This window comes from Eubalaena glacialis, chromosome 20, assembly GCF_028564815.1.
Source record: "Eubalaena glacialis isolate mEubGla1 chromosome 20, mEubGla1.1.hap2.+ XY, whole genome shotgun sequence".
NCBI lineage: Eukaryota > Metazoa > Chordata > Mammalia > Artiodactyla > Balaenidae > Eubalaena > Eubalaena glacialis.
In genome coordinates this window covers 32979869-32999352 of record NC_083735.1, presented here as the reverse complement: position 1 = coordinate 32999352, position 19484 = coordinate 32979869, and the positions used below count along the sequence as shown (strand labels likewise).

General features: G+C 38.5%; 1 protein-coding gene across 4 annotated transcripts in view; it reads right to left on the bottom strand.

Annotated features, from left to right (window-relative positions):
* The window catches only part of NSD3 (nuclear receptor binding SET domain protein 3), a 100671-nt gene that overhangs the window by 57994 nt on the left and 23193 nt on the right, over positions 1-19484 (bottom strand). For all 4 annotated transcript variants that reach the window (XM_061177582.1, XM_061177583.1, XM_061177584.1 and 1 more), the window contains exons 2-4: positions 9055-9773; positions 981-1052; positions 452-614 (exon numbers count right to left, since the gene is read on the bottom strand). In XM_061177582.1, the coding sequence (XP_061033565.1) occupies positions 452-614; positions 981-1052; positions 9055-9729 (910 nt within the window). In that variant the 5' untranslated portion in view covers positions 9730-9773. The remainder of the gene's footprint in view (positions 1-451; positions 615-980; positions 1053-9054; positions 9774-19484) is intronic.

Here is a 19484-nt window from a genome sequence, read left to right as displayed (position 1 = left end):
AAGAAGGAGGAAAAAGGCATCTTGCAAAATTTATCAGGATGAAAAGCACTTGTCTGAGTAAAAAATTACTACCCACAGGAGTCAAAGATGAAATAAAAATGTTCAAAGAAAGCTTGGCCCAAATGTCTATTACGCTCATATACGACATCTCATTACATATCGGTCTGCTTGCTTTTGGAGGTCAGATTAAGGTTTTTTAAAAAAAGAAGTGTGAAAGAAATTAGAAAACAAACATAGGGTGTTCTAAGGGAAAAAAAGGACCATGTCAGCTGTAGAGGCTCTCTGCCAGTTAAGATGACCGTAATTATTTCACTGTTCATTAAAAACTGATCCTGATATGTGTTTGGGTGTCAGATTATATTATCATGTATGTATTATATTCATAAACAACATTTTAGATTCACTTTTTTGCCACAACTTTTTACTAATGTCCATTTATGCCTTTTCTTACCTCTCGTGTTAATTTTGGTGTGAACCTCGAGTTGGGGATCACTTGAAACCATACAAGGCCACCAAGGATACGTTCCCACCTTAGACCAAACAAGATCGCCAACCTGGAACTTAACACCAGCAGACACTTCTGTTGTTGGAACAGAAGGTAACATCGGCTGAACCTGTAGGAAAAGGTCATAAAAAACTTCACTCATACTTTTCTCTGATGCCTGCTATCCGTATCTAGCAAAAGGGAAGAAGAGAGGAGGAAGATAAGCCCCACCCCAAATATTGAAAAGAGGACTGATGGTTTCTGTCGCCAAATTATTGATAAGACATCTCAAAAATTCACATCTATTAAAAAGTGGTCGTAGTTTTGAAAAGGAAAATAATTTGCTAAAAATATCTACCTTTTAAACCAGCTCCAAGATTTATTTCAGTATAACTTCTGAAGTAATAATACATGCTATGTGTGTTCTAATTTAATCACTCTGCTTCCACCTTCTCACACCATGTTTGGTTAGACAGTATTCACTAAAGCCACTCACCGGGAGCTCCTCTTTCAGTACTGGATCTTCTCTTGGTTTTTCTGATACAGTGTCAACCCTCTCATTTGGTCTCTAGGTGAAAAGAATAAAATGGCAGCAAACCAAAGAACAGTGACACACACAAAGAGTCAAAGAAAACTAAACAGCAAAGGGAATAAAGAACATTTATTAGCTGAATAATGTAAGGAGGAAAAATACAACTTACATAGTACGTGATGCTGTGTCTTAACATCCATTGTCCATTCTACACCACAGCTATAGCTCCCATTTCTTACTTTATCACTTTTAAAACTTAATTTCTTAATTTGTTAATTTTCATTTTTTTTAGCCTATCAGAGTGCAGAAAAATGGGCACTCTGAGATTGCTAGTAAGATGTAACTTGGAATTCTTCTAGAGAGCAATTTGGCAGTATGTATGAAAAGTCTTAAATTTTCACACTCTGACCCAGCAAATCCACTTCTAAAAGTGTATACCGAAAAAGCACCGATACATACACATACTGATAGATACACACAAAGATATGCACACCAGTGCTATTTTTAAGAGCAAATATTAGAATTAGACATTAGTCTAGATGTCCAAAAGTACAGAATTCGTTAAATAAATTGTAGTACAACTAGATAGTGGAATAATATAAATTTTTAAATGACACGGAAAAATAACAATATGATGTTATTTGAAAACAGCAAATTGAAAAGCAGTTTGTATAGTGTGATTCTAATCTTGGAAAAATAATTTCTTATGTGTACAGAAATAAAAGACTAGAAGGATACCACCAGGTGATGGAATAAGTGATTTTCTTGGATGTGCTTTTCTATATTTGTCAAATTGCTTATAATAAACATCACATTACTTTTCTAATCATAAAACCCACAAATATGTTATTTAAAAATTGATTTCTACAATCCTTTGAGGAGGCAATTTCGAAGTATCTATCAAAATTCAAAATATGTACACTCTTCAATTTAACAATTATATTTTAGGAACCTATCCTACAGAAATACACAAAGTGAGAAAATCTAAGCAGAGGGATGGCAACTACAACATTATTTCATGTCAGAAATCCACATCTATCAAAATCTTCCTACTTTTTATTTTAAAATAGCCTGTATAAGCCTTGAAAAATATGTGATACATTGTACAGTAAGTTGATAAGAGTAGTTATCTTTGAGGAACAATATTAGGGAAGCGGTGAGGGAAGATTTATACTTGTATATTATTTGTGTTTTCTGTAAAAAGCAAATTACTTTTGTAATTTAAAAGGTTTAAAAACTTTTCTTGTCAAAGAACAGAATTTAGCTTAGATGGCTTAAAAAAAGAGAAATATATCCATTAACCTAGCTCTAATTCCACTTAAAAAGTATGGCTAATTCTAGAAGTTACTTAAAATTCTCATCCAATTAATTCAAGCAGTTTAAGACGCTGCTATAAAAACAAAGTTTTATTAAATAAAAGAGACTGTAAAAATGGTAAGGAAATGATAAGCCAGACTCATATGCCAAACCCCAAGTATCATTCATTCATTCAGCAGTGCCTACGACTTTCCAGGCACTGTTCTAGAAGTTGGGTATACAATGTTGTAACAGACAGATAGGATCCCTGATCTCAAAGAGCTCACAGTTGGGTAGAAGACACAGACATTAAACAAACACAAACATACACTCATACAATGTAAATGTAAAAAGACAAATAATGGTGTGTCGGTATGTAGCTATGATACGAAGGTCAGGAAAGGCCTCTCTGAGAAAGTATAATCTGAATCAAAAGAGGAGGAGTTAGTCTAGTAAAAAGTGGGGGAAAGACCATGCCAGAGAGGAGTGGCATGTGTGAAGTCCCTGAGGTTAAACAAAGGTAGAAACTTCAAAAAAGCCATTACAACGGACTTAACTGCCCCAAGGAAGAGAGAGGTTACAAGATGAGAGTGGAGAGGAGGCTACATCACCAGGGCCTTGTAAGCCACATTTAAGTGTTTTATCCTAAGTGCACCGAAAGCCTCTGAAGAGGATTAGGCAGAGAAGTAATACGCGGCCAATTTCTGTTTTAAAAGGATGTTAGCTGTTACATGGAGAATATTTTGGAAGGGAGCAAGAGGGGAAGCAGAATGTCTAATTAGGAGGCTACTGAAAATATTGGAAATAGCCCAAGTGAAAGAAGTAGTGGCAGCTGTTGGTGGGCACTAAATTAGCTCTGTCAGATGCGTCTGTGGTGGCACCATGACTAGCTAATCCAACAGGACACGCTCACTGAGCAAGGAAAGAAAAATCTATGTTCAAATGGGAATTTTTGTCCTGATCTCTGGTGTAATGAGGCAGTTTAAAAATACGGTCCACATTTGCGTAGGCCCGTCCGGCAGCTTCATTTCAGTCCACAAACGTAGCTTAAGCCTTCACCTCAGCTTCTCATTCTCAAGCTACAGCAGGAGGACAGGACCACCTGGGGAAGCACATATGGAGCCAAGAAAGCAAGTCCTCCTCCTCGGCACATTCAATCTTCTGATGCCGGGGTGTTAGGGATCTCTGTAACTCTGAGGGCAGATAGATACGGAGTGACCCATCTTTGCCAAATGACAGAACCCTACTGTTTTAAGAACTGGTCGGAAGCTCAGTAACATTTTTCCCTTTCTGGATTAAAGACAGGATTTCCTCCAAAGCCTTTTTATTATTCAAATGTCTTACCTCTTTTTGATTTTTTTTGTTTGTTCCATATTGTTCACATTTCCTCCAGGCTGGCTTGAAACACTGTTAAAATCACTTTCAAAGAACTGAGATTTTTTTACACAGTCATTTTAAAAGGCAAGAAATGGAAAGGAAGAAAAAGAGGCCCAAGAAGATTTATTCTAAGCTTTCAAGACTATAAAAATAAAACACGAAAAAAAAGTCAAATAAGGATGCTGCAGTGATAGAAAGGGAATATACATGGTAAAATGTGCTAATGCGTGAACAAAACAGTAATACTTACTAGGCATTTAGAGACCTATGACTTGAGCTCAAAAGAAAGGTAAAGAGAGAGAACATAGTATCACAAATACCAATTAAGAAGGGGAGTTTTTAAGATGAAATGGTCAAGGGAAGCCAAATGCTTAGGCGTCAAGAAAAATAAGGAGTCAGAAATTGCCAACAGATAAAATACTGCTGGGTATAAAATCCATTTTCCTTCAGTTGTTCAAAGGATAAGCTTAAAAGAGATTAAAATCAAATAGGGACTGAAGATACCTTTTTTGGTACTAGTAGTGCTGCTTCAGAAAGAGAAAGCATCAGAGAAAAGGTGACAGTGAGTGAGCTTCCCATAGTGTTCGAGTCATCTTAATTTTAAATGAGGGCTTCCCTGGTGGCGCAGTGGTTAAGAATCCGCCTGCCAATGCAGGGGACACGGGTTCAAGCCCTGGTCCGGGAAGACCCCACATGCCATGGAGCAACTAAGTCCGTGCGCCACAACTACTGAGCCAGTGCTCAAGAGCCCGGAAGCCACAATTACTGACCCTGCGTGCTACAACTACTGAAGCCCACGCACCACCACAAGAGAAGCCACTGCAATGAGAAGCCTGCGCACCTGAACAAAGAGTAGCCCCCCCACTCGCCGCACCTAGAGAAAGCCCGAGTGCAGCAAGGAAGACCCAAAGCAGCCAAAAATAAATTAAAAAAAAAAATTAGGGGGAATTCCCTGGCGGTCCAGTGGTTAGGACTCGGTGCTTTCACTGCTGAGGGCCCAGGTTCAATCCCTGGTTGGGGAACTAAGATCCCACAAGCCGTGTGGTGTAGACAAAAAAAAAAAAAAAATTGGTCTTTTTAAAATTAAAACCCAAGAGATTTATCAGGATGAATAATACTCATCAAATCTGGCAGAATTCCAAATCCTTAACAGTTTTCAAAACATTAAGTAATATCATATTCTCTAAAAGAACCAAAAACTTATGTCATCATTTAAGGTAGAAAGAAAAATGTAAAGTCAGTAAATTATTCGTGCATTTTTCTTTTACTTTCTGAATAACTGTGTAAGTTCGCAATGCATATGAACAGTTTCTAAGAATTTTAAGACCTAACACTCTGAGGCTGGAGAACCAAATATAACCTCTAACTTAGTGCTAATGGGACCGAACCAGCCATCTGGCTTTTTATAAGTGAAAATGGCAAGCTAAGAGTTAATGAGACTGGCCTTAGTGGATAAGCCCACCAAGGTGCTGGTGGAAGACCAATGTTTGAATAGGGCCTACACTCACATGCCTGAGGCATTACACCTGCCAAGGAGGAAGAAATGCAGAAACATTTCCACATGTTTCTAATTTGCTGGGAGAGAAAACAGCTAAAGCAGCTTTACAAAATATACAATTTCAGTAGTGATCTCAGGTCTCCTGCTGCCTAGATGTTTGGACACATTTTCATTGTTGAGAAGATATACTTAGGTTGTTCCAAAGAACAGCCACTCTTTAGAAGGCCAAACAGCTCAGAATTGGGAGGAAATACTTGTAGATCAAATATGAAGAAAAAAGGAAAGAAAAAAGAAGTGAAATCTTGAAGTGTATTATTTTAGATGAGATTTTGTTTGCTTTGTTTGTCTCAAAAAAGAACCTATGAGCGAGCTGTTAAGGAAAAAATCTACATCTATATCTATGTATCTATAGCTATAGCTATATCTATCTATGTATCTGCAAACCCAGCTAGAGGACAATCATCCCAGGCACACAGTTCTCATTATGCTTCCCTCAAGCATCTGGGGGAGGGGAGCTGTCCCGTGGTGTGGGCAAACTCTTACATGGGCTTCTTTCCCTTCTACGCCGGCTACAATGCTGAACACCAAGGGCGTGGACCCCCAGTGACAACCAGGAGGCACAAGGGCATCAAAAATTAAAGCACTTAAAAACAACTGTCCTGAAGAAAGCAAGAGATGTTGTTCAAGTTAAGAAAACCCCATTAAACACATACACAGTTACAAAAAACAGGTTGATTTGTGCACATCCCTTGTCCACGTGGCTTAGCAGAGACACGGCACTAACAACAACCAGGGCCTTTGGGGGCTCCAGTCCAAAGTTCTACTGTCAGAATGGAGCATCACTTTTATGGCACCATCTCTTAAGCTTATAACTGCCTCCCATGTGTGATAAAAGTTTAATTAATCAAATTCAACTAACGAGAGCTTAGCTTTTCACCATAGTTCTTTGAAAGAAAAAACCCTGGATTTTCCCCCAAAACTCAACTTTCAGGCAATGGTCTTGGTAACATTTAGTGCAATCAATGCCACTTACCACATCTATACCTTCAGTCAAAGTGACATTCCTTTACCCCAAGATACTGTAAGATCCTAAATAATGAAATATTAAATTATGCCCCACATGATTTACTAAAAAAGAAAATGAACTAAAACTCTTAAGTTACATCTAACCATTCTAATTCCTGGATATAACAGTTAACTGAAGGTTTAAGTGATATAAACGGCCAGACAGAGCAGACATCCAACAAAGACAGAATTGGCTTTAAAATCTCACTGAAAAGTGACTACTAGAAATATCACATCACTGCACTGAATTTTCTTCCTAGATTCCAATAAAACAAAGAGTGGATACGAAAAATGAACAGACTATCTTCTCCTGCCTCTGCTTCCAGCCCTATTTCTATTTTGTGACATATTTTAAACTATATATTTTAATATTTTTACCAATAAAGGCAAGAACTCTAGCCTAATAAATAAAATTGGATATTCTCCTATTTGCCAGATTCTCTAGAGCAAAAGCAAGACGGGCCAGCAAGATGGTTCTTAGGACCTAAGCTAAAACCAAATGCAGGTTTTATGCATTTTCGTGATTGCTAAGGGTCATAGTGCATCACATGTCCTTTCACTGCAGGTCCGTGAAAGAACTGCTACAGTGGACGTCTCTGGAGAGGAAAAAGTTAACTTCTCTCCTTCCACTGATTCATTCATTTAATAAACAGTATAAGATACTACGTGAGCTAAGTTCTGTGGGGGGCATTTAATAAATGACATAAGAAATTCAAAGGTATTCCAGAAACCACTTAGTTTCAAAGCCTTCATTTTACAGCTGCAGAACTAAGATGGCAGAACTGCTAGTGTCGCGATTACTCTTTATCTCATCACCCAGTTTTATTTTCTTCATAGCACCTACCACTATCTAAACTTAGACGCATTTACATACGTATGTGTGTATTTTCTGCCTCTTCTTACTAGAATATTAGCACCCTGAAAGTAGGCATCTTTACTTTTCATTCACTGCCCGACTTTCAATTCTTAGAAAAGCGTCTAGCACACATTAGGTACTCAGTTGATAGTTGTTAAATGAATAAATAAGAAAACTATAGAAAAATGAGAAAAACATACTGAAATATCACACGGAGACTTGTGAGAGCCTAGAACCAGTGTGACCTTTACTCCAGAAAAACATCATATTTGAGTTGTGTGAAGTAGTGGAACCCAGCTACCAAGGAAAAGGTGAGTTGGTAAGATGTAAACATTTCTTTGAACAGAAGATGATAAATTAACTTATTCAGGCATAGCAGATAGAAAAGCATACAACTGTCACAAAAATTCATAGATATTCATTTCCTCCCAAATCAATGTCTGGGGACATCTTCAAGTAATACCATGTATTAGAATACTAACTAAAAACTCTTCATTCAAGCTAGCATTGATTTGTTACATACCTTTCTTATTAAGAAAATTAATACTGAAACCTCGGAGATGTTAAAAAAAATTTAGCGGCATGCATCTTAAGTTACCACTAAAGAATGACTTTTATAAAACCTCTACCTGAAGATTTAGTGAATATGTATGAATACTAACTGATTTTAATAAAAAGAGTTCCTTTATTTACTTCAGGTTATTTTGTGGCAAACACACTAGTAATGAGGGTTAAATCTAAGCTCTACTGGCAAAAGTTGGTCTGGAACAATGGAAAATCAATATCATTAACCATCTTTCTCTGCCTTTCCTCTTCATCTTCAGAAACCAGGAGTTTTTTTTGTTTGTTTGTTTGGTTTTTTTTAACATCTTTATTGGAGTATAATTGCTTTACAGTGCTGTGTTAGTTTCTGCTGTGTAACAAAGTGAATCAGCTATATGCATACATATTTTCCCACATCCCTTCCCTCTTGCGTCTCCCTCCCACCCTCTTTATCCCACCGTTCTAAGTGGTCGCAAAGCACCAAGCTGATCTCCCCGTGCCATGCAGCTGCTTCCCACTAGCTATCTATTTTACATTTGGTAGTGTATATATGTCCATGCCACTCTCTCACTTCGTCCCAGCTTACCCTTACCCCTCCCCGTGTCCTCAAGTCCATTCTCTACATCTGCGTCTTTATTCCCGTCCTGCCCCTAGGTTCTCCATAACTTTTTTTTTTTTTTAAACTTTTGGGTTTATTTATTTATTTATTTATGGCTGCGTTGGGTCTTCGTTTCTGTGCGAGGGCTTTCTCTAGTTGCGGCAAGTGGGGGCCACTCTTCATCGCGGTGCACGGGCCTCTCATTATCGCGGCCTCTCTTGTGGCGGAGCACAGGCTCCAGACGCGCAGGTTCAGTAATTGTGGCTCACGGGCCTAGTTGCTCCGCGGCATGTGGGATCTTCCCAGACCAGGGCTCGAACCTGTGTGCCCTGCATTGGCAGGCAGATTCTCAACCACTGCGCCACCAGGGAAGCCCCCTTTTTTTTTTTTTAAGATTCCATATATATGTGTTAGCATACGGTATTTGTTTTTCTCTTTCTGACTTACTTCACTCTGTATGACACACTCTAGGTCCATACACCTCACTATAAATAACTCAATTTTGCAGAAACCAGTTTATTACAAGCAAAATTAAGTGAGGCTATTAAACAAAGAAACATAGGAGGCAAGATTTTTAGTGTCACATGTTTCTAAAATATTTCTTTACTCTGATGATGTCCATTCATTTATTCAACAAATATTTACTTACCACCTATCATAACATCCCAAGCTCCATGCTAGGGATCAGATGAAAGAAGTTATCAGAAATATTTATATTTGGAGAGATAAAAACTGAAAAAGATCTCTTGGACTTCCAGTAAATGTGAAATATTACAAATTTTTTCAAAAAGATGTTTCAACTTACATTTTGTTCCTCTGGTTCTAATTTGGGGATTTTGTGTGACTTGCGCTCTTCAGATCTAGATGAATCATGCTTGTTGCTTTTTTTCCTCTTTTCTTTTCTGCTTTCATGCTTTGACTTTGTGTGCTCACTTGCCTGTACTTCATTTAAAAGGTCTCCACAAAGGGAAGACTCAAACAATTCCCTGCCATTCTGGATAGTTTTGGTTATTTTTAGTTTAATTTCAGGTGAGCCAGTCTTCTTTGGAATCACAGTCTGTGGTACTGAAGGAGGAGGTGGTGGCTGTGGAGGAGAAGGTTTTTCCAGAATTTCATGTGGTCTTGTGTTTGGAATTTCTGAATGGTAATAGTCAGTGGGGCTAAAGTTTCTAACTGCACCAAAGCCATTGGCCGACCCATTGGGATACTGATTATAGGACTGGTATTTGGTTTGAGTTTCGTACATGCTGATTGATGATGGGTAGCCATTCGTGAGTGGAGGAAGATCTTCTGTTGTAGGTGGATACTGAAAGCCTTGCTGCAAGGTAGCTTCGTATGGTGTCTGGCCACCATCTTCAACAATGTCACTGTTGTTATCAAAGGCATCCTCCTGACGGATGTTGGCGGAGTCAATGAGTTGAGGTGGTTGCTGAATTGTGTTTCCCATGATCCCTTGCATGAAAGAGAAAGAGAAATCCATTGTTCTGCTCCAGCATCCTTAACTTTCCCTTTCTCTCATCGGGCCTAAAGTTTTAAAAGAGAGATTAAAAGGTGTTAGTTAACATCCTCAAAGACTAGAGGCTAATCAACTGCAAAAGGATTAAAGTAAAATATTCTGAATCCAATTTTCATATCCAGATCTGCACAAACTAAATTTTTAAAACAGGCAGCCAATATAATTCTGACACAGAGCAAATACTCTTTATCTTAAATGCTTATCTGTTTGAAACTCAATTACTTTCACAATAACTTGAGTAACAAAATTTTATCCTCTTTGCCATCGTGCAAAACAGTTTTGACATTCCTTTCTGTTTCCCAAATTAGAGACTATAAGTCTCAGTTAAAACTGTAAATTGCAAAATAAGCAGTGTCCTGACACATACAAATTAGGTTCCATGTGCGCTTTCCTTAAATCATTCATATTTTATCCAGTGGTTCTGTTATTACAAAAATAATAAAATCTTATTGCAAATATTTTAAATACAAAAATTAAAAGGCCAAATCCTCTCCCACTCCACCATTCCCATTCTCCTAAGTCATGGATAACCACTGTAAATACTTTAGTGGGTACTCTTCCAAATATTTCTCTACATATTTACACACAAAATGCTTAAAATAGAGTTTATTCTGTGACTTGCTTGTTCAACTTAAAGTATGTCCTAGATATCTTTCTACATCAGCATGTACAGATCACTCTCATACATACTTCACTCTTTCAGTGGTTGCACAGTAAACAACTGTGTAATCTACCCTAACATTTTTAACCATTTGCGTACTGACAATCATTGAGTTGCTCACAACTGTTTGGTATTATAAACAGGTTTACAGGAAACTTTCTTGAAACTGTATCTTTATGCATATACGTATTTTTCCAGGACAGATCTGAATTTTGATAGATACTGCAAAACTGTTTTATAGGCTGTACTATATCAATTTATACTCATACCAGTAGTGTAAGGGGATGCCTGATTTCCTATACTCTTGCCAGTATCTAGTTGTTTTTAATCAGTGGTATGTATAGCAGAATCATCTTTACTTTTACAAAAGGCACATGTCAAGATCTATATACTGATGACTCTGATTCAGTAAGTCTGGCGTGAGGCCTAGAGCAGGAGTATTTTAAGGCCACATTCCAGCTCATACTGATGCACACTCCTGGTTGGGTCACTGCATTATACTCTCACAATTATTGTGCCTTCTCTAGAAGGTGTCTGAAAATGCCCACATTGTGTAACAATGTTATAATATGGATAAGCACCTGTTAGGAACAGTTCTAAGACCACTCTGCTTTGTCATAAGGTTTGACAGTCTCACATCTTGAGACAGAGGATTAATGGACTGCCCAGATATTATTTTGAAAATCCTATAAACATTTCTTCTAAAAAGCTCTAAGGCTGAGAGGATTTCACTACTGTATCAAGTCTGATAAACTGACTGTAGCTGCCAGAATACTGGGAAGAGGATTCTGAAGCTACAGTCTAGTTCAATTCCATGACCAACTAATAATGTCCACCATCTTGGTTCCAGTAGGATTTACCATAACGATAAAGCAAGCAACCCAGAACAGCAAAGGGAAGAAGGAAACAAAAGCTGACAACACTTTCCAAGGTGTATCCAAGTAAACAGCTGTTGTTTATTCTGCTGTTAGCAAATGGAAAGAATTTTAGAAGTTCTAAAATTGCAAACAATGAATATGCGAGCATATAGGAAATCAAACTGCCCTTACTGCTCTACAGTGGAGTGAGGGACGGGGGCATGAGGTGTGAGAGAACACTCCAGCTTTTTTAGCATCTACTCTGGGCCAAGCACTTTATATGTATCTCATTTAATCCTCAAAACAACTCTACAAGGTGGGTATCTGACTCCTGCCTCCTAGGTAAAGAAAGTGAGTTTCAGAGGGGTTAGGTGTCTTGCTTAAACCCCTATGCCCAGGGGGCCGAATTAGGATTTGAATGTAAGCACCTCTGACTCTAAAGCCCAAGATTTTTGCCACTATGCCACTTCCATTTTCTTCAGCTGTAGGTTCTGAGAGGATTTGTTTCTTTCGTTCATGTGCTTTTATTCCTTGGTCACTGCCAAAACAACGACTAACTATTCTATAATAACCACCGCTGACACTTAGAGCTTAGAGTGTGCCAGAAGCTGTTAAGCGCTCTAAATACAGTACCACATTTAATGCTCCCAACAACCTTCAGCTAGACATTAATGTCAGTTCCCATTATGGATGGGGAAACAGAGGCAAGAGAGGTTATGACTTGCTCAAATGCACAAGGCTAGTCATTCGAGCCAGGCAGTCTGGTTTCAGAGTCTGTGATCCTAACCAGCATACTGTACCGATAATGCTGACAAAGGTTAGAAATCATTTCTTTATATATATAGCTTAAGAGTTGAAACATTACCCTACTCTGACCCTTGGCAAAAATGTATATAGCTCACAGACACTAGAAGGGTATGTTCCAAAATTCCGTAAACAGGGACTTCCCTGGTGGCGCAGTGGTTAAGAATCCACCTGCCAATGTAGGGGACATGGGTTCGAGCCCTGGTCCGGGAAGATCCCACACGCCGTGGAGCCACTAAGCCCGTGCACCACAACTACTGAGCTTGTGCTCTAGAGCCCGCGAGCCACAACTACTGAGCCCGTGTGCCACAACTACTGAAGCCTGTGCACCTAGAGCCCGTGCTCCACAGCAAAAGAAGCCACCGCAATGAGAAGCCCGCGCACTGCAACGAAGAGTAGCCCCCGCTCGCCGCATCTAGAGAAAGCCTGCGTGCAGCAACAAAGACCCAACGCAACCAAAATGTAAATTAATTAATTAATTAATTTTAAAAACTAAAGGAATACTTAATTAAATCATTATCCTGTAGTAAAAGTCAGATGTGAAAAAGAAAATAAAAATAGAAAAAAAATTAAATAAATAAAATTCCGTAAACACACATGGGGCAAGTACACAGGTAGAATTCAAAAGTTCTCCAACCTTCCAACTTGAAGGCAAGTTAAATACCAACATTTGACAAGATGCAACCTGTGTTTTTGATTCTCATTATTGTTGTACACAAGATCAGCTTCCAGATAGTCTCCCAAATTATAGTCTACAGAGGTTTTCAGGCACATGTATTCAGAGACTAAGATTTCTGATGCTCGTGATTTAGTTCCAAACACAAACTTCTAAGAAGTTTGGTATTTTCCCCCTTCTCTTCTCTTCTCTAGCTCTATAACCAAATATTTTATTTTAGTTTGAACTAAGAACAGAAATAACATTACCCTATTACAATTATAAGAGTTTACAATTACAGTGTTTTCATATACATTTTTTTTAATGAATTAATTTATTTGGTTGTACTGGGTCTTAGTTGAGGCTTGCCTGCTCCTTAGTTGTGGCATGCGAACTCTTACTTGCGGCATGCATGTGGGATCTAGTTCCCTGACCAGGGATCAAACCCAGGCCCCCTGCTTTGGGAGCTCCGAGTCTTAACCACTGCGCCACCAGGGAAGTCCCCTCATAAACATTCTTATTTAATCTACAAAACAAGCCTGTAAAGCTGACAAGGGAGGTGTTAGCTTCATTTTTCAGATAACTACATTCAATATTTGCTGAATTTCCCACGACTACAAAGCTAATTAGTGATTAAGCCTGAAAAAGAAGCAACCTCTTAGCTTCTAATCCTGTGCTCTCTTCCACAATATCTCACTGCCAAAGAATATCCAACCACCCACAGACAACATACTATAACCTTAAGAGTCATACGTTCAAAGCTGAACAGACTGTCCTTCCTTAACTCAGCTTTCCTTTCAGACTACCCCAGGTTGGCCGTTGCTTTCACTATTTTTCTAGCTTCCCAAGCTAGCAGCCTCAGGTTCACGGGTGACTGATTCTTCCCTGTCTGTGAGGCCGTAAAACTAATCATTGGACAAGTCTAGTCTCTTCCTTTGAATTCTGATTTGTTCTTTGATCTCTACATCCATGTCAGGCCAGGCCCTCGTCAGCACCTTATCCTGGACCTACAACGACTGATTTTTCTAGATATTTCTCACCTCTAACTACTTCTTCTTTAGTTTCATCTAAAACCAAACTGCACTGAGTCTACTCTCATATTAAGACACTCTGAACTCCATACCACACCAAGTCCCTTCCATGCCTTTCAAAATTTTCCATAATCTGACTTTCTCCTACCAATCCAAATTGCATGTGCATGAATGAACTTTTCTGAGCATCCACTGGGCCAAATATCTATAAACTGAGGCCTAATATATTATACGTTGTTTAATCCTATGAAGCAAAGTATCATTCTCATTTTACAGATGAGAAGGAATGGAGCTCAAAAAGAGCAAGTGATTTGCCCTTAGTCACGCAGCCAACAGAAGTTGAGTAAACTGGTGAAACTCAGATCTTCTAACTCCAATACAGAACTCTTTACATGGCAGCTGCCTCATAATATGCAAACTACCCAAACTTCCCATTTTACTCCAATATGCTCCATACCCATAATCCAAATGCCTGTTTGACAGCTTCTCTCATATCTCACAAGCATCTTAAAATACCTAATAATGAACTCTTAGTTTTTATTTTACTTAAGTGTGTCCTTCCCCCAGTCCCTCCTATGAGAAGGAGATGAAACCTCCACCTATCAGTTGTCAAAGCCAGAAACCTGGGGATCATGACACACCCCTTCCCCTCACTCCTACTCTTGCCTAATCTGTCAGTGAACTCCCGGAGTCTTACCTCCCAAGTGCACGTCTCACACTTGTCTGCCTCATTCCACGTCTCCAGCTCCTCACATTGGCCCCTGCACCTCCCCTTGGCTCCTGCACAGCTGCCTCCGCAGTCTCCAGGCTGCTTCTCCTGCCTCTCAGAGCCTACTTCCCCAGAGGACAGCCCGCCGCCTTTTAAAAGCTAACCCGATCACGTGACGACTCCTCAGATTACAGCAGGGAAAATGAGCGACAACATGGATGACTCTCACAAAAGTCACTTTGAATGAAAGAACCCAGACACCACGAGTCCACTTATATAGTACACAGTGTGATTTCATTTACACAAGGTTCAAAAACAGGATGAAGTTAAAACTAAATCCATGGAGATAGCTGTCAGAATAGTAGTTGCTTTTTTTGGACGGCATGCTGTAAACACTGGAGGGGGGCCATAAGGGAGGTTTTTAAGCTGCTAGTTATATTTAATTTATTGATCTAGACAGCAATTACATGATTTGCTAAAACAAGCAAAAACAAACAACAAAACCTTCAATGCCTTCCCAGTGCACTCAAATAAAATCCAGACTATGTATCATCCCAGCAAGTACCTGCATGGTCAGGCCTCAGTTTACATTTCCAAAGTTATCTACTAACACTCTCCACTGGAAGCATTACACTCCAGGGGCTTCTTTTCAATTTCTCAAATGTGCCAACTTCATTTCTGCAATCGGGATTCTCATATGTGCTGCTCCAGCTTAAAAACCTCTCAGAGAGGACTTCTGAGGTCCTCTGCTCATTCTCTTCAGTAAGCCTATTTTTCATCCTTTACAGGACTCACCACAGTATGTATTATTCAGGTATGCGTTCGCCTTCTTATGGTCTGTCTCCCTCATTCCACTGCATGCTCTGTAAGTGCAGGGACCATGGATGTCTTATTCAATGCTGGGCACTCAATACTGTTCAATTAACAGATGAATGAAAGAGTCCCTGACCTCAAAGGGCTTAAAACTAGTACACCTCCACTGACCTGCAGGATTTCTGGGGATATCAGCCTATAATGTAACTTTACTCACCCACTAATCCCTTGTTTGGTAAAAATGTATTATGCTCATTGTAAAAAACAAACAAGCAAACAAATAAAACATTGACACCCATAGTTACATGGTCAACTGATCTTCCACAAAGGTGCCAAGGTAATTCAAGGGGAAAGGATGGTATTTTCAACAGACGGAGCCGGGAAAAAATGACTGGATACCTGTATGGAAAAAGCGAACCTCACCCTTCCTTTACATTATACACAAAAAATAACTAAAATTAGTTCATAAACCTGGTACTAAAGTCTAACCATAAAACTTCTAGAATAAAACGTGGGAGAAAATATACCACTGTGTTAGGCAGAAGATTTCTTAAACAGGACACAAATACCATGAACTATGAAAGAAAAAGACTGATAAAGTGGACTTCAAAATGAAAAACTCCTGCTCTTCAAAAGTCACAGTTAACAAAACAAAAAGGTGTGAAACTAACACAACATTGTAAATCAAGTACACTTCAACAGAAAATTTAAAAATAAAAAAATTTAAATGGCAAAAAAAAAAAAAGGTGAAGTATAGGCAGAGAGAAAATATTTGCAAAATACATATCTAACAAAGAATACCCTTATACTCTTACATCCTAGGAAATGGGGAGAGACCCACTAAGGGTTTTTGCGTAAAAATAAGACAAGTGAAACGACAGTTTAAATATTCATCGCTCCACAGGTTACTTACTAATTGCAAACAGAAATATGTACAGGAGAGAGCTGTGGCGGGCAGCATTTCAGACAAGTGAGGAGATATGGCGTTACCAGAAGCCAGCCGGACAGGCCTCCTGTGCCTTGTGGTGTGATTCATGAACACATCATCATCTCCAAAGCTCTCTTCCCAGCACTTACACTGAATCTCAAAATGAGGAAACAATCAGACAAATCCAAAACGTGGGACCTTCTCTCAGAAAACTGGCCTCAGCTCTTCAAAAAGTTAATGTTACAAACAAAAGGTGGAAAGACTATTCTATATTTTAAAAGACAAGATTTAACAACCAATGCAATAATGGGTGAACTCTGATGAAATCCTGGATTTAAACATACACACGAACGTAAAAATAATGTTTTGGAGAAAATGAGAATTTAAAATGTGAACTAGCTACTAAACAATGGAGCTACTAATTTTCAAAGGTGTAACAGTGTTCTGTTTATGTAAGAAAATGTCCCTATTCTTAGGAGAGCTATGCTGAAACATTTAAAGTGTCATGTGATCCACAACTTTCAAATGGTTTAAGATTTTAAAAGTACATATACCTAGAGTAAAACAAAGGAGGCAAAATGTTAACAATTCACTAATCCAGGTGTTGACTATAATATTCTTTTAACTTTCCTAAAGGCTTGAAAATTTTTAAAGTAAAATGTTGGGGAAAAATAAAAATAATTTAGCTAAGGGGTTGGAAGAAGTATTGAAAAGAAAAAGCAACTGCTTCTTAAGGTGGAAAAGCGTACATTAAATCTTGACACCATATTCTGACCAACTGAGCTAAATGGTCCACAGTATCATATTTTCTAGAAAGTCTAAGCATGAATAGAGTCACACTTTTTCATATTATACCTCCAAAGAGTACAATAATGCAATCAAGAAAGTAGTTTTGATAATGAAAAAAGAAGATATTTTAGGACTATAACTAAATTCCTTTACACAGTGATTTTTATACATACTGCAGTCTGGCGGCCAGCCTTCAAACAGCAGACACACCAACTGACATTACAGAATTAGGATGTGCCCTAGTGAGTACTATGGTTGAGAGAATCAAACTGCTAGGTTCAAAACCCAGAGCCAAGGCTCATTAGCTATGTGACTTTGGGCAACTTTATCTCCTTAAATCTCAGTTTTCTTACCCAGAAACTGTGGATACTTTAATCGTCTACAGTGTTTCTATAAGAAATAAGAGTTAATCCATGAGCAGTACTTCGGACAGTGCCCCGAGTATAGTTAGAGCCCAGTATCTATTGGCTATTATTACTGTTATCATTCAGTAAAATGCTGGGCACACAGAACTTGTGAAAAACCTGATCTCTGACCTGAAGGCATTTACAATCTCTTTAGTATATTAGACAAGATAGGATTTTATGGGCAAGACTCATATGGAAACACATTAAACAGAAGGTGACTAAGAATTACATTGTGTGCCATCAGAATTAGAAGACATTTGAGGACAATGCTCACTGGGGAAGGAGGCATTTAGGCCACGAAAGACAGGCAGGATAGGAAGTTAGGTGTTTTTCACCCTCACTTTTTTTTTTTTTTTTTTTGGCCGTGCCACACGGCTTGCAGGATCTTAGTTCTCCAACTAGGGATCGAACCCGGGCCCCCCTACAGTGGAAGCTCTGAGTGCTAACCACTGGACAGCGAGGGAACTCCCTCACCCACACATTTTAAAACTCCTCCAAAGAAGCCACCAAAAACTCTCATACCTTTGTCATTAATAAATCCCTGATAAAGATGTATGTTTTAAATTTTTTATATTACTCAAGTAATAATAATAATGACTAACTAAGGACTTACTATGTGTCAATGCTACTCTAAAGTGCTTCACATTTGTTATATTATTTCACTCCTTATAACACCTCTTCGAGGAAATACTATTGCTTCCCCCATTTCACAAGTGAAAAATGAAGGCCAGCATGATTAAGTGACTTGCCCACAGTCAGACATGCTGTAAATGGAGGATTCACACACAGCCCCTCTGTCCCACAGCACTGGCTCTTGGCCAGTAAACTCATTTCTCACCATCCCTAAGTATGTTGAGTAAACAGCAACCCAAACACTCACTTTACATCACACACTTCCCAATCCCGCTGCCCAGAGCTAACAATTTGGTGGGAGAGTTAGCGAACTAGTGTTCTGCCCATTCTAATATGTACTTCCAAGTAAATGAAACCATCACAGGCAAACAATTTAGGACAAATTCTTCCTCTGACCAATGTTTCCACGTTGGTTTTTGTTTTGTTTTGTTTTGAGGTGAAAGAAATCAGTGAATGAAAAAAAAGAGATGAAAGAAATCAATAAATGAATACTTTTTTCTTAATTTTGTTGAAGCCGTTCACAGACATTTTTAAAGGAAAAAAGTTGAAAGTTATCAACCAAAGCTTTAGGTCATTCATTCATTCATTCACCAACTTATTCATGAGGGGAGTGATAACAGAAAAGTTTACTTAAGTCAATCTTAGATACAGAGTTAAAAGAAAAAGGAAGCATGTTATGTTTCAGATGAACAGCTTGAGGCTATAAACATCAATTAAGTATTCATGATGTGTTAAATGTTTAGTCTAAGTCACTATAACAAATTCTTAAAATGAACAATGCCCTTTGGTAGACTGTACATATTGCTAGGTTCCACTTTATAGAATTACATGCTGTGCTGTATATACTTATTTTCCTATGTTTAACACCAGTTTCTTCTCAATAAGAAAAAACTTTATATTTTATTATGGCTCAAAATCCTTCATATTGATATCATTATTCAGGCTTTTTGGAATCAGAAGTAGTTCTAAAGGTGTCATATAAATTACCTATTTCTGTCTTCAGACCCAACTGCCCCTTCAATACATTCCTAGGTTAATTTGTAAATCTAACCGCATCACTTTCCTGATTAAAACCCTTCAATGATTCCTAGAAAAAGTCAAAGCACTTCGGCCAACAGAGCACACAGGCCCTCTAAGCAAGGTCTCTATCCATATCTCCAACCTTAAGTCACTTTTGTACACTAGTAATGTCAGGTTACTGAGAATTACCATACACACATGATTTCGTACCACTGTGCCTTTACTAATGTTATCTCCTATGCCTAATATGCCCTTTTACTTTTTTTTTTGGCTTGACTTTTAGTCATCTTTTGAGCTCAGAAAGTCATTTCCAAGGAGTAGTCACTTAAGTTCTAGGCTAGTCTGAGTAACTTTCCTCTGTGTTCCTAAGATAAAACCTCCTAGAATTAATCATGAAACAATCTGTTTATGT